The sequence below is a fragment of the Stegostoma tigrinum genome, chromosome 10 (assembly GCF_030684315.1).
Source record: "Stegostoma tigrinum isolate sSteTig4 chromosome 10, sSteTig4.hap1, whole genome shotgun sequence".
Lineage (NCBI taxonomy): Eukaryota > Metazoa > Chordata > Chondrichthyes > Orectolobiformes > Stegostomatidae > Stegostoma > Stegostoma tigrinum.
The window spans coordinates 318,383-342,619 of record NC_081363.1 but is presented as its reverse complement, the minus strand read 5'-3'; the positions used below and the strand labels follow the sequence as shown (position 1 = coordinate 342,619).

The 24,237-nt window shown below is 43.4% G+C and overlaps 1 protein-coding gene across 5 annotated transcripts in view; it reads right to left on the bottom strand.

Annotated features, from left to right (window-relative positions):
• pomt2 (protein-O-mannosyltransferase 2) overlaps positions 1 to 24,237 on the bottom strand; it is a 171,769-nt gene that overhangs the window by 135,180 nt on the left and 12,352 nt on the right. For all 5 annotated transcript variants that reach the window (XR_009446209.1, XM_059648869.1, XM_048537901.2 and 2 more), the window contains exons 4-6: positions 11,120 to 11,228; positions 9,529 to 9,637; positions 1,503 to 1,662 (exon numbers count right to left, since the gene is read on the bottom strand). Coding sequence is in view for 4 of the 5 variants with exons in the window: in XM_059648869.1 (XP_059504852.1) it covers positions 1,503 to 1,662; positions 9,529 to 9,637; positions 11,120 to 11,228 (378 nt within the window). In the remaining variant the exon portion in view is untranslated. The remainder of the gene's footprint in view (positions 1 to 1,502; positions 1,663 to 9,528; positions 9,638 to 11,119; positions 11,229 to 24,237) is intronic.

The window sequence follows — 24,237 nt, the reverse complement described above, 5'->3', positions numbered from 1 at the left end:
CAGATCCTTGGAAAACAGCTAACAGGTTTAGAGAGAGGATCTCAACCGGAGCAGGCTTGGAGGGCTCAACAGCCTATTCCTGTGCTATAATTTTCTTTGTTCTTTCTAAACTCCATCGAGTATGTACAGAGTGTCCTCAGACCTCCCTCATATCTTAAGCCTTTCATTCCTCGGATCATTCTCGTGGACCTCCTCTGGGCCCAGACCACCGCTAGTACATCCTTCCTGAGGTATGGGGCTCAAATCTGCTCACAGTACTCTCAATGTTCTGTCCATGACAGTATGCAGAACATGATGCCAAATGAAACTCATCCCTTCTGCCTGCCCTTGGTCCATATCCATCCATTGTTATGTGCTCATCCTAAAGTCCCTTAAATGCCCCTACTGCATCTGCCTCCACCATCACCCGTGGCAGTGCTTTCCACACTCCTGCCACTGTGTAAAAAAGACTTGCCTCTCACATCTTTGAACCTCCCCCACCTCTGAAATCCAAATAAACAACAATCAAATGCTCTGCCATCAAAGGCCTTTTGGGTAACTTCCTCAAAAAGCTGAATCAAGTTTGACAGAGATAATGGGAACTGCGGATGCTGGAGAATCCAAGATAAAGTGTGAAGCTGAATGAACAGAGCAGGCCAAGCAGCATCTCGGGAGCACAAAAGCTGACGTTTTGGCCCTAGGCCCTTCGCCCTCTCTGAAGAAGGGTCCAGGCTCGAAACGCCAGCTTTTGTGCTCCTGAGATGATGCTTGGTCTGCTCTGTTCATCCAGCTTCACACTTTGTTGTCAAGTTTGACAGATATAATTTTCCTCGCACAAAACCATGCTGACAATCCCTAACAATCTGAAGAAGGGTCCCAACCTGAAATGTCAAACTTTCCTGCTCCTCTGATGCTGCTTGGCCTGCTGTGTTCATCCAGCTTCACCCATGTTATCTCTGACAATCCCTAATCAATTTTTGCCTCTATAAAAGATAGGATTGATGTTCATTTAGAATTACTTCCAACAAATTGCCATAACTGAACTCAGCCTCACAGGTCTATAGTTCCCCACATTCTCCTTACAACATATCTTAAACGGTACATTAGCCACCCTCCAGACATCAGGCACCAGTCCCACTGTTATTCTTGATTCAAATATTTCCACAAGGGGTCTTGTAATTTCCTCCATTATGTATCCCAGAATGTTGTGGGAAATAAAAATCAGATCCCAAATATTTACCCGCCTTTACATTCTCTAAGAACTATCAAACTTCCTCTTGTGTAACGTGGACTATTCTTAAACCGAAATTTATTTCTCTTCATTCTCCACAGTAAAAACTGACGCGAGATATTTATTTAGTATCTCCCATCTCCTGGGGTCCAACACACATCTTCAGTCTCACTGCTTAACCCTGTAAAATTAATGTACTGGAGCAACAGAAGAACTGTACAGAAGCAAGTCTGAAATATTATTTCTAAAAGACAAATCTCTACAACACAACACTATCAGAGTAACTGCTTACCAGGGAAACGTGGACAGCTCCCAGAAGCTGCCAGAGATCACAAGCAGTGTTAATTCCAACCAGAAGGATCACAAAAATTCCAACAAACTTTACCCCAAGTGCTCCAGCAAGATTAACCCCGGTCAGCATTAACCACTTCCACCAAGTTAGAGAAAAAGGCCTAGCAAAAAGAACAAATATGAAAAATGAATATTAGAAGAGATTAATTTCATTCCTTGATCCAAATAATGCATAATACACATCATTGACAGAACAGCAGACCTTAAACTTCAGAGCAAAACTAGCCACCAACAGCTATTAATTTCTTGAACCAAATTAAAATGCACAGAAGGAGGCCATTTAGCCTATTACACTCATACTAACTCTTTGGAAGAGCTATCCAATTAGTCTCATAGCACTGCCTTTTCCTCATAGTCCACTAGATTCTTCCCCTTCAAATATTCATTCGATGCCTTTTCAAGTATTAATAATCCATCGGCTGCTATCAGCCCTTCAAACAGCACCATGTCAGAAGATCCTCTGATGTTGGTCATTTTTATAAATGATTTGGACGCAGGCATAGGTGGACGGGTTAGTAAGTTTGGAGATGACACTAAAGTTGGTGGAGTGGTGGTCAGTGTGGAAGAATATTGCAGGGAGACTTGGATAAACTGCAGAATTGGGCCAAAAGATGGAAAATGGAGTTCAATGCAGATAAATGTGAGATGATTCACTTTGGGAAGAATAATAGGAAGGCAGAATACTGGGTCAATGGAAAGATTCTAGTTAGTGTGGATTTGCAGTAGGATCTTGGTGTCCATGTACATAGATCCCTGAAAATTGCCACCCAGGTTGATAGTTGTGTTAAGGCGGCTTACAGTGTGTTAGGTTTTATTGGTAGAGGGATTGAGTTCCAGAGCCGTGATGTCATGCTGCAACTGTACAAAACACTAGTGCGGCCTCATTTGGAATATTGTGTGCAGTTCTGATCGCCCCATTACAGGAAGGATGTGGAAGCATTGGAAAAGGTGCAGAGGAGATTTACCCGGATGTTGCCTGGTCTGGAGCGCAGGCCCTATGAAGAAAGGCTGAGGAACTTGGGTCTGTTCTCATTGGAGAGAAGGCGGCTAAGAGGGGATTTAACAGAGACATTCAAGATGATCAGAGGATTAGATAGGGTGGACAGTGAGAGTCTTTTTCCGAGGACGATGACTTCAGCTTGTACAAGGGGGCATAGCTACAAATTGAGGGGTGATAGATTTAAGACAGATGTCAGAGGCAGGTTCTTTACTCAGATAGTGGTAAGGGCGTGGAACACCCTGCCTGCCAATGTAGTTAACTCAGCCACATTAGAGGCATTTAAACAGTCCTTGGATAAGCATATGGATGATGGAGGATAGTGTAGGGGGATGGGCTTAGATCAGTTCCCAGGTCGGTGCAACATCGAGGGCTGAAGGGCCTGTTCTGTGCTGTATTGTTCTATGTTCTATGTTCTATGACAAAACAAAGACAGCCAAATACATGGGATAAAATCTAACACTGAAAAATTGATAGTAATACTTTGTGGTGAGGATAATAGGACAGGCAATATAACCCACATGATACAGTTGAGAAAAAACAGCCAACAAATCTTTAAAAGCAAAGGTCAGAGTCGAGTCATCACGACTCAAAAAGAGGCCATTCAGCTCAGAGTCTATGCAATCTCTGTAAACCCATGCAGTCAGTCTCCTTCTTCTACTCTATTCCCATAAACCTTGGAAGTTTATTTCAAGTTGGCATTTTATAATTGGCAAAGGGCCAGGGATTCAGCTGTAGGGATTTTTTGATGCAGTGGTATCACCCCTACCTCTGAGCCAAGAGGCCAAAGTTCACGTCTCACTTGCTCTGGAGTTGTGTACAAACATTTCTGAACAGGGTGAATTTTTAAAAAAATGAAGTGATAACAGTAACATATTCACAGCAGCTAATGATACAAAGCTTCGGGAGAATGAAAACTGGGAGCACACAAAGGTGTTTTAGCAGAAATGGGTTCGAATTCATGGGACAATGTCTCCAGCAATGGGGAAGCTGTTCTAATGGGACTGGCTCCACTAGAATCATCCTGGGCTAGAGTCCTGGCGAATCATATAAAAAGGCTGTGGATAAGCCTTTAAAATAAACAGTAGGGGGTTCAGTTGTATGGAAATTATGGGAAGAGTTAAAAGGGGAAGGAGGGCTTGGCAGGCGTTATTAAAGTTTCCAGAATAGGTAGTAGGAGACAGTGTAGAAGGACTCAGGACTCTAACCTCAAGCACAGCAGATAAAGGGATAACTATGAGCAGAGGAGCTCAGAATGCAGGACTGAGTGTTGTATTTAAATGCATATAGTACACAAAATAAGGTAAATGAACTTATAGCACAGATTGAAATTGGTGGGTGCAATGTTGTAAGAATCATAGATGTGGCTGCAAAGGGATCAGGGCTGGCAACTTAATATTCGAGGATACATATCCTATTGAGAGAACAGACAGATGGACGGGGAGGAGTTGCCTTATTAGTAAGGAATGAAATCAGTAGCAAAAAGTAACAGAGTCACAAGGCAGAGAATCTGTGTGGACAAACTGGAGGAACTGGAAATGAAAAAAAGACCCTAATCAGAGTTATGTACACACTTCCTGTCAGAATGTGGGGACAAAAATAAATCACAGGATAGAAAAGGCATGATTACAACAAACAAGGGGGGCTTCAATATGCAGGTGGACTGAGAAAGTCAGATTAGTAGTGGATCTCTTCAGAAAAAAAAATGTGGAATGTCTATGAAATTTTTTTTGTAGCATCTCAAGGTAGAGACCACTATGGAACAGGCAAATCTGGATTTGGTAATGTGTAATGAGGCAGATTTGATTAGGGAGCTTAAGGTAAAGGAACTTCTACGGGTCAGGGGCCATAATATGATAAAAATGACCCTGCAGTTTGAGGGGAAAAAGCTGGAATCAGATGCTATAGCAATAACGTGGTGTATAGCTAACTACAAAAACACGAGGAAGAAGCTAGTCAGAGGTAATTGGAAGGGACCCTAACAGGGCAGCCAGAAGTAAAGCAAAGCAATGGCAGGGGTTAGAGTCATACAGAATGAAACACAGACCCTTCTGCCTAAATCATCAATCCCGACCATGTTCCCTTACTGAATTAGTCCAAGATCCCTGTACCTTTCCAAATGTCTTTTAAACGTTGTAATTGTACTCGCCTCTATCGCATCCTCTTAACAGTTCATTTAATACAAGCACCACCCTGTTTGAAATTGTTGCCCCTCAGTTCTCTTTTAAATATTTCTCATCTTAAACCTATGCTGTCTAGTTTTCCCCTACCCCATGAAAAAAAAACCACAAACTTCAGCTACTCACCTTATCAATACCTCATGATTTTATAAAATCACCCCTCAGCCTCCAACACTCAAGAGAAGAGAGTGTGTCCTGGCCTATCCTGCCTCTGCTTTAATTCAAATCCTTTGATCTCTGCAATTTCCATGTAAATCTTTTCTGCACCTTTCCAATTTAAAAGCATTCTTCCCACAGCAGGGTGACCAGAATTGTATGCAGTACTCCAAATGTGGCCTCACCAATGACCTGCACAGCTGCAACATGACCTCCCAATTCCCGTACTCAGTGCTCTTACCAATGAAGGCAAGCATGCCAAACACCTTCCTCACTATCCTGTCTACCGGTGACACTACTTTCAAGGAGACATGAACCTGTAACCTAGGTTTCTTTGTTCGGCAACACTCCCCAGGCCTTTACCATTAACTGTCCAAGTCCTGCCCCAATTTATATTACTAAAACACGACACTTTGCATTTATCTCAATTAAGCTCCATCTGCCATTTTCAGGCCACTGGCTTGGTTAATCAAGATCCTGTTGTATCTTAGAAATCTTCTTCACTGTCAACGATACCACCAGTTTTGGTATCATCTGCAAACTTACTAACCATGCCTTCTATGTTCTCATTTAAATTGTTCATATAAAATGACAGACAACACTGGGTCCCAGCACTGATCCTTGTGACACACCACTGGTCAGGACGCACAGCAGAAATTCATCCCAAGGAAGGACAAACATACAAAAAGGAGGACAAGGCAACCCCATGGCTGACAAGTGAAGTCAGAGACAGCATAAAAGCAAAAGAGAAAGTATATCATGTGGCAAAGATTAGTGGGAATCCACAGGATTGAGAAGCCTCTGAAAACAAGCAGAGGACAACTAAAAAAAGCAATATAAGGGCAGAAGATGAAATATTTTCTTAAGCTAGCTCGTCATATAAAAGAAATCGTAAGTTTTTTTTTAAAAAGATGTAAAAGGTAAGAGAAAGGCATGAGTGGACATCGGACCACTGGAAAATGAGGCTGCAGTAGTCACTGAGGAGGAACTGAACAGGTACTTTGCATCAACCTTTACAGTGGAAGACACCAGTAGCATACCGGAGCTTCAGAAGAGTTGGAATAGAGGTGTGCAGTGGCTATCAATAAAAGGAGAAGTGCTGGGAAAACTGAAAGGTCTCAAGGTGGTTAAAGAACCCTTCTCTAACTAGATTCTTGACTTTCTGAACAACAGACCACAGCCAGCAAGGATAGACAACACTACCTCCACAATAATCCTCAACACTGGCATGCCGCAAGGCTGCGTACTCAGCTCTCTACTATACTCCCTAAACACACATGACTGTGTGGCCAAATTCTGTCCTAACTCCATTTATAAATTTACTGATGACACCACTGTAGGTCGGATTTCAAACAACGACGCGGCAGAATACAGGAAGGAAATAGAGAGTGCTCAACAACGTGATGTAAAGACCATAATCCCTCCCTCAAAGTCAGCAAAATAAAGATGGTCATTGACTTCGGGAAGTGGAGAGGAGGCCACGCCACTGTATGTATGAATGGTGCTGAGGTGGAGGTGGTCAAGAACATCACATCCCTGGGAGTGACGATCACCAACAAGCCGTCCTGGTTACCCACCTTGGCAGTATGGTCAAGGCGGCATACAACATCAGGAGTCTAAAGGAAATTCAGCATGTCCACAAGGGTTCCCACTAACTTTTATAGGCGCACCACAGAAAGCATCCTATTTGGATGAATCACAGCATGGTACAACAACTACTCTTCCCAAGACTGAAAGAAGCTACAAAGAGTTGTTAATGCAGCACAGTCCATCATGCAAACCAGCCTCGCATCCATTGACTTCATCTATACATCCAAATGCATTGGGAAAGCAACCAACATAATAATTTAAAAGACATCTGAATGGGTACATGAATAGGAAGTGTTCAACGTAGAAACATAGAAGATAGGAGCAGGAGGTGGCTATTTGGCCCCTTGAGCCCGCTCTGCCACTCTTCACAATTATGGCTGATCATCCAACTCAATAACCTAATCCTGCTTTTCTCCCATAACCTTTGGATATAGCACTTGGGGCAAATGGCATCAGTCACCACCCTCTCGTTTATAGAGAAATGGGCCAAATGGGAACAGGCTAATTTAGGATACCTGGTCGGCATGGATGAGTTGGACTGAAGGGTCTACTTCCATTCTGTATAGCTCTATAATTCTAAAGAGCCTTTCCAACCCAGTTATGCTCATTCTATATCTTCTGCCCAGCAGAAGAGGATAAAAGTTTGTATACACGTATGAACAGATTCAAGAACAGCTTCTTCCCTACTGGTATCAGACTTATGAATGGGCCTCTTTAATGTTAATGCTGATCTCGTTCGGCACCTTCTTGGTAGCTTTAACATTGTATCCTGCGTTCTATTCTGTTACCCTAATGCACTTGTATAGTACAGTTTGCCTAAGACAACGTTTTTCATGGTTCCTCAGTAGACATGAGTAATAAATCAAAAGAAACCAGAAGCACCACACTTAACAGTTCTGAAGGAGACAAAGGAAATTTGCCAGGAATCACTAGAGTCAGGGAGGATCCCAGAGGACTTTAAAACAAAAATTCTGTCCAGAGGACGTGAGGGTCTCTAGTTCAGCAGCATGTCTTGCCCATCCAGGACTTAGTCAACATGGCTTTGTAAAAGGGAAGGTCATGATTGAGGTGGTAATGAACAAGTTAGATAAAGGAAAGCCAGTGGATATAATGTAATTGGATTCCCAGCAAACATTTGCAAGGTGCTACACAGGTACTAGGGCAATCTACTGGCGTCAGAGAGGGGTCTGGTTGACCAGGATGCAGATAATAGGGATAAAGAAATCTTTACCAGGATGGTAGCTGGTAACTGGTGGAATTCCACAGCAGTCAGCATTGGGACCACAACACTTCACATTATGTATTAACAATGTGGACAAAGGAACCGAGGGCATTGTTGCTAAGTTTCAGATGACACAAAGATAGGTAGAGTGTGTGTTTAGGAAGCAGGGAGGCTACAGAAGGACTTCCAAAGGTTGGAGAGTGGGCAAAGAAGTGGCCAATGGAATACAATGTGGGAAAGTATGCAGTTACACACTCTGGTGGAAAGAATAGAGTTGGACATCATTTTTTATACTTTGGAAAGGCTTCGGAAATCAAGGCTAATACACAGGTTTATCTGACAGTTCAGAAGCCAAATGCAATGGCAGCATTCATTTCAAAAGGGCTAGAACTCAGACTGAAGAGACAGCCCTTTAGAACTGAAATGACTAGGAGTTTCTTTAGCCAGAGGTTGGCAAATCTGTGGAACTTGCTGCCGTAGAAGGGAAGGGCTGTGGAGATAAAGTCATTGAATAGCTTCAAGGCAGAGAAAGGTAGGTTCTCTGTTCTGAGGAAGAGTCACCCAATTCAAAATGTTAACTGATTTCTTTTCACAGTTGCTGCTAGACCTACTGAGCTTTTCCAGCAACTTCCATTTTTGATTTACAGCATCCACAGTTCTTTCAGTTTTTATTTAAAAAAGGTTCTTGATTAGTTAAGCGAGTAAAGGTTACATAGAAAGGTTTCTCAACCCATTCTCCTGCATTTCAGCCATGATTGAATGGCAGACCGATGGACCAAATGGCCTTATCTTGCTCCTTTATCTTCTGGTCGTACAAGGCCAAGTCTGATGTTATTTACCGAATAGACACAAGATGGGTGTGCTGGCTGACAATAGAACTTTAGGGTGACTGTGTGAACAAGTATATGAAATGTACATGCACACAGTTCCAAGGTCTGACCATTGTTCACTGCTGCACAAAAATCTGCATGGAAAATATGAAAAATATTTCTTCACCCAGAGAGTTGTGAGCGCATAGAATAGTTTACCAGTGGCAGTCGTGGAAGTGGAGTCATTAGTGACATTTAAGCAACTGCTGGACATGCACATGGACAGCAATGAATTGAGGGGAATGTAGGTTAGGTTATTTTATTTTTGGATTTGGAATATTCCACGGCACAACATCGTGGGCCGAAGGGCCTGTACTGTGCTGTACTTTTCTGTGTTCTATGTTCTATGTGGGCTTGATACCGGACCAGAGAGGAGAGAATGGGGACAAGGGTCATGGGAAAAAGGCCAGCATGCGGCTGGTGTTACCTGCAAAGACTTCATTGCAAGGTGGGAAAGTATGAAGTTACACACTCTGGTGGAAAGAATAGAGTTGGACACAAAGGAGCAGGGCTCCGAAAGCTGGAGATTTAAAAAACCTGTTGGACTATAACCTAGTGTAATAGGACTTCTGACTTTGTCCACTCCAGTCCAAACACTGACACCTTCACATCATGACGCAAATATATAGCAAAGCATAAGCTAAAAGTCCAGCATTTGTTGCTGGACGGAATCAGGTCCCTAGCAAATCCCTTAAATAAGAAATAAGACAATGAAACAGTCACCATCTCTTAAAAGCTAATTTAGGCAAGTCTCATGGCTTTTCTGGAAACAGACAATCCCCAATTCTTCTGGTCATGACTTTTTCATTCCAGAGAAATCAACCAAAAAATTTGGTTTTCCAATTGTCACTACCCATAAATGTATTCCCAACAACTTACACCATTACCCCTTTGATGACCTGCAAAGCTTCCAGCACATCAACACCTCAATTCTCAAAATCTCAGCCTCTTACCTGTCTTTCACAGCACTGAACTTGAGCATGCTCAACACTGCTCCCAGAATAAAAAACATCAGAATTGGATCCAACAGGATATACTGCGAAATAGTAATATAGCCAGTATCTGCCAAGAGAAATAAACAGTGAATCTTTTGAGTCATCACTGACCACGAGCTGAACTGGACCGATATGGACACCGACCCCCCTGCAACAGGATCAGAGTCTGATATTTGGCATTGACTAACTCCCCAAAAATCTGTCAACAAGCCTGAAATTCAGATTGTGACAGATTACTCAATAGTCACTTGGGAGAATGTAGCTACAGGGGAGGGAAAACCTTGACACTGCCTAGAACAGAGCACTTCACGTGATTCTGTAACCCTCTGACAGGTTTCAATATGCAAGCCTTCCATTATCACTTTTTGGCAACTTATAAACCTTCAGAATGTATTGCAATAATAAAACAGATAATTTGAATTATATATCAGCTTTAACATAGGAAAAAAAACTCAAAGCAGTCCACAAGAGTGTAATCAGGCTACTTAATGCTCTGACACAGTGAATGCTCACAGAAATTATAACTAACAGTTTCAAAAACAGAAGCTGGCTAACAGTTTAATTAATTTTACGCAGTCAAGTACTGAGAGGTATTAAAAAATGAAGTACCCTTGTTATTGAATCATTAAGTAAATGTGATAGCGCCCAACTCAAAGACGACAGTTCCAAGTGAGTTTCTTCAGGATTGTGCTTGATTCTAATTGTCACTGAATTAGCTCCACACAGCTCACCATCAAGCCGTCTATTTATTTAGATGAATCTTTGACTTATAGTACTGCATTCTACAGTCAGTCAATCACAAGAGTGTCAGTATCTCTGACACTCATCCTTACACAGAACAACATGGCACAGAAACAAGCTTTTGGCCCATAATGTTGTGCCGAATACGACGCCAAATGAAACTAGTCCCTTCTGCATTCCTTCGGGTCGACATCGCTCCATTCCTCACATATTCATGAGCTTATCTAAAAGTCTCTTAAATGTCTTTATCGTATCTGCCTCCATCACCATCCCTGGAAGCACATTCCAAATGCCTACTGCTCTGTGTAGAAAACTTGCCCCTCACATCTCCTTTGACTTTCGATGCATGCCCCCTCATGAGACATTTCAACTCTGGGGGTGGAAAAAAAAAGATTCTAACCCTCAACCCTATCTACGCATGTTATGATAGAAGAGTACAAAATTAAGTGGAGGCTAAGGGGACACCACTCAAGAGAAAACCACCACGTTTTTAACAGCCTCTCCCTATAGCTCATGCCCTCTAATCCACGCAGCATTCTGATAAACATTTTTTGCATCCTCTCCAAAGCCTCCACATCCTTCGTGTAATTTGGTAACCAGAACTGAACACAATACTCCAAGTGTGGCCTATTCAAAATTCAAAAGGCAAATTCTGAGGTCTCTTCAGGAGACATTTTTGCAGTTTACATTTGACATATCTTTTACTTGGAATACTCAACATGTCTGTAACAGTACACACTTCTGTCAAACCATGCTACATGGCTGTAGATGATCAGAGTATGCTGCACAATGTCAGTAACAAACTCACCAAAGATCAGGAGAACAGCAGCAAGCAGTGCAGCAGTGAGCGAACCAGACAGCTCCAATACGATGAGATATGCAAAAGGAACCAGGAAAGACCCAAGGGTTGCACAGAGCTGCAAATTTTGGGAGGAGGTATCATAATACAAAGACAGAACAATTAGCGTGAGAAAAACATGACAAGACAGACAGTTAAGAACGAATAGCAATCAATGTGTACATTTCAAGAAGATTGTTCTCTCCTTCTAAGAAAACTCAAATACATCGTATTCAGACAGCATATGATCAGAGATAATGGGAACTTTGTTATCTCGGATTCTCCAGCAACCTAAGTGTGGAGCTGGATGAACACAGGGGTCAAGCAGCATCTTAGGAGCACAAAAGCTGACGTTTCGGGCCTAGACTCTTCATCAGAAAGCCTGAAGAATGGTCTGGGCCTGAAACGTCAGCTTTTGTGCTCCTAAGATGCTGCTTGGCCTGCTGTATTCATCCAGCTCCACACTTCGTTATCCCAGCATATAAATGATCAGTGGCTTAATCTTTTCATTGTTTGGGAGAGTAACAGTGCCAAGGCAATATCTCTGCACTATTAATCCAGAATGTTATTTTAGGGACACAGATAGTCTAATTTGAATGCAATAAAATTTGCAATTACAAAGCTATCTTCACAGTGACCAATGTCAGTATAGTCTGTAAGAAAAGCAGTCACAAAAGGTAGTTTGCTACCCTATTCACAAGCTAGAAGATTCAATTGATGAGTTTGATATCGTACAATTTTTTCTAAAACTGGGTTTGTTAAAAGGATACCGACAGGTACCACTGACTACAATGCCCAAGGAAGTTTTGATTCTTACCATACCCAACAGATTATACAAATGTCAGATTATGCCATTAGAATTTCAGAACACCCCAACCACAAGTGAACAATAAAAGCTGAAAGCCATTTGAAACAAACCTCTATTTATTGCGTCAAGCTTTAGCAAACCGCTTAAACTACCAGTGGATGCTAGGGATTTTGGGGGATTGGGCATTTCTCTTACAGGATGACAAAGCTGGAATGGAAAAACCACAAAATTATCTTTCGAAGCAGCTGAATGAACAACAGAAAAAAAAAAATTGCACTATAGAAAAGGAGTCATTTGCAGGGTGGCACCTCCAACATTTACAAGTTTGTAGATGCAGGTGTATTTGCCGAGCTGGGAAGTTAGATTGCAGACATTTCATCCCCTTAAGTGATATCCTCAAACCTTGAGAACCTCCTGCAAAGCGCTGTTGTCTTGTGCTGGTTTGAATTTACACGGCCTGGTTTTTGCTTCTTCTGGTCTGTGTTGGTTCCGGCTGTGTGTTGTAGTCGTTGGTATAATCGGGTCTTGGAGGCTTGGCATTCATCCACAGACTCCATCAACAAACACATTATCGGGTCTAATTCAATGTATTTGTTGATGGAGTCTGCGGATGAATGCCAAGCCACGAAGACCAGAAGCAGCAAATACAAATAATAGCCAGACAATATAAATTTGAACCGGCACAAGAAAACAGCACTTCACAGGAGGTTCCGCAGCACTGAGGACGTCACCTAGATAGGAGGCAAAACATCTGCTATCAAACCTCCAAGCTCAGTGAACAAACCATCTACAACCAGCACCCGAGCTACAGATCTTGACTCAAACGCCTAACTTTCGAGTTTGTTCACTTTGCAAACAATGGGACCTTGGAACTTACTGATTATAATCAATTAACAATTATCAAGACACTATTTAAGATTGCAACTCAGAAATCATTTCACTGGAATTTTTTATTGCAATCTTTCAGTGCAAAAATTGTGCGGCGAGGAAAACATAATTGCTGATGCTTTATCCCGATTGGACAGTTGAAACTTTAAGCATGTGCCCAACAATGTTGTACAGTGATAAAAAAAAATCTACTGGGAGAAACAATTGGATGGTTGTGAGCTGTCATGTTTGATGTTTAATTATTACTAATATTAACATGAAATACATTATTGAAATGGCACTCGAGGTTGGAGGTGTGTTGAGACCAGTGTATAGAACATAAAATGTAGAACAATACAGTGCAGAACAAGGCCTTTGGCTCTCGATGTTGCGCCAACCTGTAAACTATTCTAAGCCCCTCCCCCTACACTATCCCATCATTATCCATATGCTTATCCAAGGACTGTTTAAATGCTCTTACTGTGGCTGAGTTCACTACACTGGCAGGCAGGGCATTCCACGCCCTTACCACTCTGAGTAAAGAACCTGCTTCTGACATCTGTCTTAAATCTATCACCCCTCAATTTGTAGCTATGCCCCCTTGTTAAAGCTGAAGTCATCATCCTCGGAAAAAGACTCTCACTGTCCACCCTATCTAATCCTCGGATCATCTTGCATGTCTCTACTAAATCCCCTCTTAGCCGCCTCCTCTCCAATGAGAACAGACCCAATTCCCTCAGCCTTTCTTCATAAGGCCAGTGCTGCAGACCAGGCAACATCCTGGTAAAACTCCTCTGCACCTTTTCCAATGCTTCCACATCCTTCCTGTAATGGGGTGACCAGAACTGCATGCAATATTCCAAATGAGGCCGCACTAGCGGTTTGTACAGTTGCATCGTGACATCACAGCTCCAGAACTCAATCCCTCTACCAATAAAATCTAACACACCGTCAGCCTTCTTAACAGCACTATCAACCTGGGTGGCAACTTTCAGGGATCTATGTACATGGACACCAACATCCCTCTGCACATCTACACTAGCAAGAATCTTTCCATTGATCCAGTATTCTGCCTTCCTATTATTCTTCCCAAAGTGAATCACCTCACGTTTATCCTCATTGAATTCCATTTGCCACCTTTTGGCCCAATTCTGCAGTTTATCCAAGTCTCCCTGCAATCTGCAACGTTCTTCCACACTGTCCACCACTCCACCAACTTTAGTGTCATCTGCAAACTTACTAACCCATCCACCTATGCTTGTGTCCAAGTCATTTATAAAAATGACAAACAGCAGTGGTCCCAAAACAGATCCTAGAGGCACACCACTAGTCACCTGACTCGAGGCTGAATATTTTCCATCAACCACCACTCGTTGCCTTTTTACACAAAGCCAGTTTCTAATCCAAACTGCTAAAATCTCCCTCAATCTCGTGTCTCTGTATTTTCTCCAACAGCCTATGTGGAACCTTATCAAAGGCTTTACTGAAGTCCACGTACACCATGTCAACTGCCCTATCCTCATCCACATGCTTGGTCACCTTCTCAAAAAACTCAATTAGGTTTGAGAGACACGACCTATCCTTGATGAATCCATGCTGACTATCTCCAATCAAATTGTTGCTTGCTAGATGATTATAAATCCTATCTCTTATAATCCTTTCCAAAACGTTTCCTACAACAGACATAAGGCTCACAGGTCTATAATTACCTGGGTATTCCCGACTGCCCTTCTTGAACAAGGGCACAACATTTGCAATCCTTCAGTCCTCTGGTACTGAACCTGCAGACAATGAGGACTCAAAAATCAAGGCAAAAGGATCCACCACCTCCTCCCTCGCTTCCCTCGGAAAAATCCCATCTGGCCCAGGGGATTTATCTACCTTCACACCTTATAGAATTGATAACACCTCCTCCTTACTAACCTTAATCCTTTCAATTCTCGAACCCCTAACTCAGTCGTCTCCTGTACAATATTCTCCTGTTCCTCAGTGAAAACAGATGAGAAATAATCATTTAGCTCCTCTCCAGAGACTCCACAGGGTCCACACACAACCTAGACTGTAAGAAATAAGTAACATCCCAGAGGTCTTGCAGAACCTGTTTGCATCGGCTGACGACTTCAGAGTTCAAGCAAGATGTACAGTCCTATATGCTTGTAGTACAACAGATTGTCAAAGGATTTCACAAAGGCATGGTTTTCATTGTTGAAGCAGTTATTGGACTGGCAGATTGCAATCCTTGCACATTATACATTCCACTCTCAATTTGCAGCCAGACAATTATTTGCCTTCCTATTTTTGCTATGGAAGTGGATAACCTCACATTTGAGGTTATAGACATGGTCGCCAAGCTGGTGGGTTTGGTTGCAAACGTTTTGTCACCCTATGTAACATGGTCAGTGCTTCTCCTGTAAAGTGTTGGTGTTCTGTCACAGTTTTTAAAGCCTTCTCCATTTTGAAAATATTCTACACTAGCAATGGGGCAGCAGAGTGGTTCAGATGTTAGCACTGCTGCCTCAGTGCTGGGAACCGGAGTTCAATTCTACCCGCATGTGACTGCGTGGAGTTTGCACAACCTCCCTGTGTCTGCGCGGGTTTCCTCCGGGTGCTCCAGTTTCCTCCCACCGTCCAAAGCTGTGCTGGGTAAGTGGATTGGCCATGCTAAATTGCCCGTAGTGTCTAGAGATGCTTAGATTAGGTGGGTTAGCCATGGGGAAATGCAGGTTAGGGGAATGAGTCAGGGTGGGATGCTCTTCAGATGGGTGGACTGGACTTGTTGGGCCGAACGGCCGATTTCCAAACTTTAGGGAATCTACGAAACTACTGACTAGTGTGATTGGAGCAGGTTTAAACTACAAAGGCAAGGGGCTGGGAACTGAAATAGGGTGACAAGGGAACGAATAAACAAGGATAGCGGTTAAAGAGCAGTAAAATGCAAACACCGTAAACAGGCTAAGTGGGGCAACAGGCTAAACGAATTACAGTAGAGAAGTTAAGACAATTAAAAATGGCCAAAAGGCTTTGTATCTGAATGCATGAAGCATTTGGAAGAAGGCTGATGAACTGACGGCACAAATCAAAGGTAAGGTTTTTTCTATTTCACATTTCTTTATATGTATCGTGTGAGAGCCAATAACCTTTTTCATTTATCTAAGTTAAGTTTAACAATGTCAGGAGATCTCACACCCGTGTGGTGCTCCTCTTGCTCAATGTGGGAGCTCAGGGACAGGGCTGATGTCCTGACTCCTTCACATGCAGGAAGTGTATCCAGCTGCAGCTCTTGTCAGACTGCATGACGGCTCTGGAGCTGCGGATGGACTCACTTTGGAGCATACCCGATGCTGAGGGGGTCGTGGATAGCACGTTTAGCAAGTTGGTCACACCGCAGATTAGGATTACTGAGGGAGAAAAGGAATGGGTGACCAAAAGGCAGCGCAAGAGCAAGGAGGCAGTGCAGGTGTCCCCTGCGGTGATCTCCCTCCAAAACAGGTATTCCGTTTTGGATACTGTTGCAGGGAGATGGCTCACCAGGGGAAGGCAGCAGTAGCCAGGTTCATGGCACCATGGCTGGCTCTGTTGTGTAGAAGGGCAGGAAAAAGAGTGGAAGGGCAATAGTCATTGGGGATTCAATTGTAAGGGGAGAGGACAGGCAGTTCTGTGGTCGAAACGAGGCTCCCGAATGGTGTGTTGCCTCTCAGGCGCATGTGTCAGGGTGTCAGATCGGCTGCAGAACATTCTGAAGGGGAAGGGTGAACAGCCAGTTGCCGTGGTGCATATAGGCACCAACGATATAGGTAGAAAACGGGATGAGGTCCTACAAGCAGAATTTAGGGAGTTAGGAGCCAAGTTAAAAAGTAGGACCTCAAAGGACGTAATCTCAGGATTGCTACCAGTGCCACGTGCTAATCAGTGCAGTAATGAAAGAATAGCCAGGATGAATGTGTGGCTTGAGAAATGGTGCAGGAGGGAGGGGTTCAGATTTTTGGGACATTGGAACCGGTTCTGGGGGAGGTGGGACGATTACAAATTGCAGTCTACACCTGGGCTGGACTGGAACCAATATCCTTGGGGGTGCTTTTGCTAATGCTGTGGGGGAGGGTTTAAACTAATGTGGCAGGGGGGTGGGAACCAAATACTGGACAGAAAAGAGGTAGAAACGAAAGCCTGTAGGGAACTAGATAATGGAGTCGGTGTGAATAAAGGGAATAGTAGTCGGGGAACAGATGATGAACACAAAGGGACAGGTGACCTGAGGTGCATTTGTTTTAACGCGACAAGTGTAGTCGATAAGGCAGATGAGCTTAGGGCTTGGATCGGTACCTGGAAGTATCTTGTTATTGCTATTACTGAGACTTGGTTGAGGGAAGGGCATAATTGGCAACTAGTTGTCCCAGGATATCGCTGCTTCGGGCAGGATAGAGAAGGAGGTAAAAGGGGTGGAGGAGCTGCAATACTGGTCAAAGACGATATCACAGCCGTACTGAAGGAGAGCCCCATAGAGAACTCAAGCAGTGAGGCAATATGGGCAGAACTCAGAAATAGGAAGGATGCAGTAACAATGCTGGGGCCGTACTACAGGCCTCCCAACAGCGAGCGTAAGATAGAGGTACAAATATGTGAACAGATAATGGAAAGGTGTAGGAGAAACAGGGTGGTAATGGGAGATTTTAATTTTCCCAACATTGACTGGGATTCACTCAGTGTTAGGGGTCAAGATGGAGCAGAATTTGTAAGGTGCGTCCAGGAGGGTTTTCTAGAGCAGTATGTATATAGTCCAACTTGGGAAGGGGCCATACTGGACCTGGTGTTGGGGAATGAACTCGGCCAGGTGGGTGAAATTACAGTAGGGGATTACTTTGGAAATAGTGACCACAATTCCATAAGTTTTACAATACCTCATGGACAAGGATGGGAGTGGTCGTAAAGGAAGAGTTCCAAACTGGGGGAAGGCAGACTATACCAAGATTCGGAAGGATCTGCGGAATGTAGATTGGGAGAAACTGTTTGAAGGTAAATCCATATTTGATACGTGGGAGGCTTTTAAAGAGAGGTTGATTCGCGTGCAGGAGAGACATGTTTCTGTGAAAATGAGGAACAGAAAAGGCAAGATTAGGGAACCATGGATGACAGGTGAAATTGTGAGGCTAGCTAAAAGGAAAAAGGAAGCATACAGAGGTCTAGGTGACTGAAGACAGACGAAGCTTTGCAAGAATATCGGACATGTAGAGCGAATCTGAAATGAGGGATTAAGAGGGCTAAGAGAGGACATGAGATATTGCTGGCAAACATGGTAAATGAAAATCCCAAAGCCTTTTATTCATATATAAAGAGGAAGAGGGTAACTCGAGAAAGGATTGGCCCACTTAAGGACAAAGAAGGAAAGTTATGCACTAAGTCAGAAAATGGGTGACATTCTTCCCTAGTACTTTTCATCGGTATTCATCAAGGAGAGGGACATGACAGATGTTGAAGTTAGGGTTAGATGTTTGCTTACTCTAGGTCAAGTTGACATAAGGAAGGAGGAAGTGTTGGCAATCCGAAAAGACATTAAGGTGGACAAGTCCCCTGGTCCGGACGGGATCTATCCCAGGTTTGTGAGGGAAGCGAGAGAGGAAATTGCTGGGGCCTTAACAGATATCTTTGCAGCGTCCTTGGACACGGGGGGAGGTCCCAAAGGACTGGAGACATGCTAATGTTGTCCCCTTGTTTAAGAAGGGTAGCAAGGATAATCCAGGCAATTATCGAACGGTGAGCCTGACGTCAGTGGTTGGAAAGCCACTGAAGAAGATACTGAGGGATAGGATTTATTCCCATTTGGAAGAAAATGGGAATATCAGTGATAGGCAACGTAGTTTTGTGCAGGGAAGGTCATGTCTTAACCACTTAATAGAATTTTGAGGACGTGACAAAGTTGATTGATGAGGGAAAGGCTGTAAATGTCATATACATGGACTTCAGTAAGGCGTTTGATAAGGTTCCCCATGGCAGGCTGATGGAGAAAGTGAAGTCACATGGGGTCCAGGGTGTGCTGGCTAGATGGATAAAAAAACTGGCTGGACAACAGGATACAGAGATTAATGGTAGAAGGGAGCTTCTCAAATTGGAGACCTGTGACTAGTGGTGTTCCACAGGGATCTGTGCTGGGACCACTGTTGTTTGTGATATACGTGAATGACTTGGAGGAAGGTGCAGGTAGTCTGATCAGCAAGTTGGCAGATGACACTAAGATTGGAGAAGTAGCAGGTAGTGAAGGGGACTGTCAGAGACTACAGCAGAATATAGATAGATTGGAGAGTTGGGAAGATAAATGGCAGATGGAGTTCAATCCGGGCAAATGCGGGGTGATGCATTTTGGACGATCAAATTCAAGGGCGAACTTTACAGTAAATGGAAAAGTCTGAGGGAAAATTGATGAACAGAGAGATCTGGGTGTTCAGGTCCATTGTTCCCTGAAGGTGACAACGCAGGTCAATAGGGTGATCAAGAAGGCATATGGCATGCTTTCCTTCATTGGGTGGGGTATTGAGTACAAGAGTTGGCAGGTCATGTTACAGTTGTATAAGACTTTGGTTCAGCCAAGTTTAGAGTACTGTGTACAGTTCTGGTCACCACATTAGCAAAAGGATGTGGATGCTTTGCAGAGGAGGTTCACCAGGAAGTTGTCTGGAATGGAGGGTGCTATGAAGAAAGGTTGAGTAGATTAGGATTATTTCCATTAGAAAGACAGATTGAGGGGGGACCTGATTGAGGTCTACAAAATCATGAGGGGTATAGACAGCTTCCCCCCACAGAGTGGGGGACTCAATTACTATGGGTCATGAGTTCAAAATGAGAGGAGGAAAGTTTAAGGGAGATATGCGTGGAAAGTTCTTTACACAGAGGGTGGTGGGTGCCTGGAACATGTTGCCAGCGGAAGTGGTGGACGCAGCCACGTTAGTGTCTTTTAAGATGTATCTGGAATGGTTCATGGATGGGCGGGGAGCAAACGGACACAGACCCTTAGAAAATAGATGAGGTTAGACAGAGGATCTGGCTTGGCGGGCTGAAGGGCCTGTTCCTGTGCTGTAATTTTTTTTTTCTTTTCTCTTCTATTAATGCTTCCAGTTTGTGTAGTATTTTGTTGTGCAGCCAATAGTTTGTAAAGTCTATATTCTGTTTTTACAAGGTCCAGCGAAAAACAGCCCTGAAGTATTTGCTCCTGTTTGATTTTAAGACGCCTTTCAAAGGTTTACGCCAAAGGAGTAACTCATGGTAAGAAGGGTCAAAGCCATGCTTTGCTTCTCCTGTTCTACATAGGTAGACAGGCACAATTCCAGTTTCTAGGGCCAACATGGTGCAGGAAGTGTCCCAAACTGTTGCTTCTGGAAGTGCTGGTTTCACAGCTACAGCAATAACTGGGGATATGCTGGAGTGTCTGTGAAGCTGAGACAATCGTGGATAGCCTGTACAGAAACGTGGTGACACTATAGACTGACTCCACATACTGAAAGGGAAAGGGTGACTGCCAGGCAGACTAAGAGATTTAGGCAGGCAGTTTAGGAAACCCAACAGCCTCTCAGGGAAAAACGAGTAACATCAGAATTTGGTGCATGATTACTGGCTTGACTGTGCGAGAGGAGAAAGAAGGATAGGAATGTAAGGGAGGATTGCATTGTGAGGGGAACAGCTAAGTGTTTTTGTGACTGCAAACAAAACTGCATGAAGCACGTTGCCTCCCTGGTGCTAGGTCGAGGATATCTCAGAACATTCTGGAGAGGGAAGATGCACAAGCCAGTGGTCATGGTACACATCAGTCCCATTGCCACAGGTTTAATAAAAAGGATAAAGTCCTAAAAGTTAAATATAAAGATTGAGAAAATTAATTAAAAAGTAGGGCCTCAAAAGTTAGTAATCTCAGGATTTCTACCAGTGCCATATGCAAGTAAAACCACAAAAAGCGAGATATATCAGCTGAATACATGGCTGGAAAAATCGTGCAAGAAGTTTCCAGATTACTGGGACTTGGCGACTGGTTCTCGGACAAGATGGGGCCACTACAAAGTGGATGGGTTACATGTGGGCAGGACTGGGACTGATGTCAGAGGGAAATACCATTGAACTTCAAGGGGCAGTGATCAAATTGTCATATTGGTGATGGTCATAGGATGGTATTTGTGTGGGGTGAAGTTACTTGCCATTTGTCAGCCCATGTCTGGATACTGTCCAGATCTTGTTGCATTTGAAAAACAGACTGCTTCAGTAACTGAGGAGTTGTGAATGGTACTGAACATTGGCAAATATCCACACCTCTGCCTGTATGATAGAGGGAAGGCCATTGATGAAGCAGCTGAAGATGGCTTCAGCTTAGAAAGTGAGGTGGTCTGATTAAAAAAACCAACATGGAAAATCGGTGCACTAGGTCATTTGGACCTTCAAGCCTGCACCACCATTTATTATGATCACAGCAAATCATGTGATTTCAGTATCCCACTCCTGCTTACTCTCCATAGGCCTTGATTCCTTTAGCCACAAAGGGGCACATCCAGCTTAATTAGTAAGTTTCCAGACGTGAAAATTGATAGAATTGTGGACAGTGAGGAAGGTTGTCAAATGATACACATCAGTTGGAAAGTTGGGCAGAATAGTGGTAGAAAGAGTTTAATCTGGACAAGTGTGAAGTGATGCATTTTGCGAGGTCAAATTCAGGAGACAAACATACAGTTTATGGCAGGACTCTCCGGAGCACTGATATAGAGGGGGATCTTGGGTGCAAGTCCATAGCTTCTTGGAAGTAGCAACCTAAGTAGATAAGGTGGTATAGGCAACATATAGCATGCTTGCCTCCCTCAGTAAGGGCACTGAGTGTAAAAGTTGGCAAGTCATGTTGCAGCCGTACAAGATGTTAGTTAGGCCACATCTCTATGGATAAACCAATCATGGTCAAGGCAGTTAAGGTGAGTGATAAATTGAAAGAAAAAGCGTAAGGAGGCGGAAGAGGTCAGTGGTAACCCTGAAAACTGGGATAAATTTGGAATCTAGGAAAAGGAGGTTTAATCAAGATAGAGAAAATAAACTGACAGCAAACCAAAGAGGAATATAAAAGCTGACAATAAGGGCTTCTTCAAACATAAAAGAAGGCACAGTGTCTAAAGTGAGCACAGCCGCCTTAGAAAATGGATCTGAGGAGATGGTTATGAAGAACAAGGAAGTGTCTGAGGAGTTAAACAAAAATTGAGCAGTCTTTATGGTCAAAGATGCTTTAACATTCCATTAATACTAAAGAATACTGTCACCTTCACTGGAGAAATAGTATTTGACAACTAATGGGGCTAAAGGCAGATAAGTCCCTTGGGCAAAGAATAAAGCTAACGACTTTGGAGGAAAGCATGCCATATGCCTTCTTGATCACCCTATTGACCTGCGTTGTCACCTTCAGGGAACCATGGACCTGAACACCCAGATCTCTCTGTTCATCAATTTTCCCTCGGGCTTTTCCATTTACTGTAAAGTTCGCCCTTGAATTTGATCGTCCAAAATGCATCACCCCGCATTTGCCCGGATTGAACTCCATCTGCCATTTAGCTTCCCAACTCTCCAATCTATCTATATTCTGCTGTAGTCTCTGACAGTCCCCTTCACTACTTGCTACTTCACCAACCTTAGTGTCATCTGCCAACTTGCTGATCAGACTACCTACACCTTCCTCCAAGTCATTCACGTATATCACAAACAACAGTGGTCCCAGCACAGATCCCTGTGGAACACCACTAGTCACAGGTCTCCAATTTGAGAAGCTCCCTTCTACTATTAATCTTTGTATCCTGTTGCCTGTCCAGTTTTTTTTAATCCATCTAGCCAGCACACCCTGGACCCCATGTGACTTCACTTTCTCCATCAGCCTGCCATGGGGAACCTTATCAAACGCCTTACTGAAGTCCATGTATATGACATCTACAGCCTTTCTATCAATCAACTTTGTCACGTCCTCAAAGAATTCTATCAAGTTGGTAAGACATGACCTTCCCTGCACAAAACCATGTTGCCTATCACTGATAAGCCCATTTTCTTCCAAATGGGAATAGATCCTATCCCTCAGTATCTTCTCCAGTAGCTTCCCTACCACTGACGTCAGGCTCACCGTTCGATAATTGCCTGGATTATCCTTGCTGCCCTTCTTAAACAAGGCGACAACGTTAACAAGTCTCCGGTCCTCTGGGACCTCACCCGTGTCTAAGGACGTTGCAAAGATATCTGTTCAGGCCCTGGCTATTTCCTCTCTCGCTTCCCTCAGTAAATCCCGTGCTTTTCCAAATGCATGGGAATCCTGTCCTTCATAATTCCCTCCAACAACTTAAACATTACTGACTTAAGGGTACCCGTCTATAGTTCCCTGGCCTCTCTTAAGTAATGGTACCGCATTAGCCAACCTCCAATCTTGTGGCACCTCAACTGCAGCAACCAAGGAGCTAATATCACAACAAGGAGCCCAGCAGTCTCTTCTCTAGCTTCCCACAAAGTTCTGTGAAACACCTGACGAGGTCCCAGGGATTTATCTATTTTTTTTAAAGAGTTTTAAGACCTCTACCACTTCCTCTTCTGTAATATGAACACTTTTTAAGATAGATATTTATTTCCTCTTGTTCCCGATCTTCCATATCCTTCTCCACAGCAAATACTGATTCAAAATATTTGTTAGACCTCATCCGTCTCCTGTGGTTTCACACATTGATGGCCTTGTTGATATTTAAGCCCCCTGTTGTCTCCCTCGTTAGTCTTTTGCCCTCAACAATTCTTTGAATTCTCTCTAACTCTCATGGCCAAAGCTCTCACGTGCCCTTTCTGCCCTCTTGCTTTCCCTAGTTAGTATACTCCCACTGCCTTTTTACTCTTGTAGGGATTCACCTGATCTCAGCTGTCTATGATATACGCCTCTTCTTGGCCGAAGCCCCACCTTCTCTAGTCATTTCATTATTAATGAAATCTCATTATCTTACTGTTAAAGGCCTTGCACTCTACCTGCAAACAGCCTTCCCCAACCAACTTTTGAAAGTTCCTAATAGGGTCAAAATTGACCTTCCTCTAATTTAGAACTTTACCTTTTAAGATCAATTCCATCCTCTTCCGAAACTACTTAAAAGCCAACTGTTATCACTGGCTCCAAAGTGCTCCCCAATTGATAGCTCAGCTCAGTCATTTGCCCCACTTAGCAAAACGTGACCTTCTGTTAGGAAGTTATGTCTCTCTTAGGTACATCCACATACTGAAGCAAAATATTTTCGTGAACACAGTTAAATTCCTCTCCATCTAAGCCCTTAACACTAACAGTCCCAGTCCGACTGCTGGAGGGCCTATAACGCTACACTTCCTCCTGAATTGGAAGAAGACTAATATTCTTGTGGAGAAATTTGTTAGTGTTCCTCAGGAGGCTTTCAGC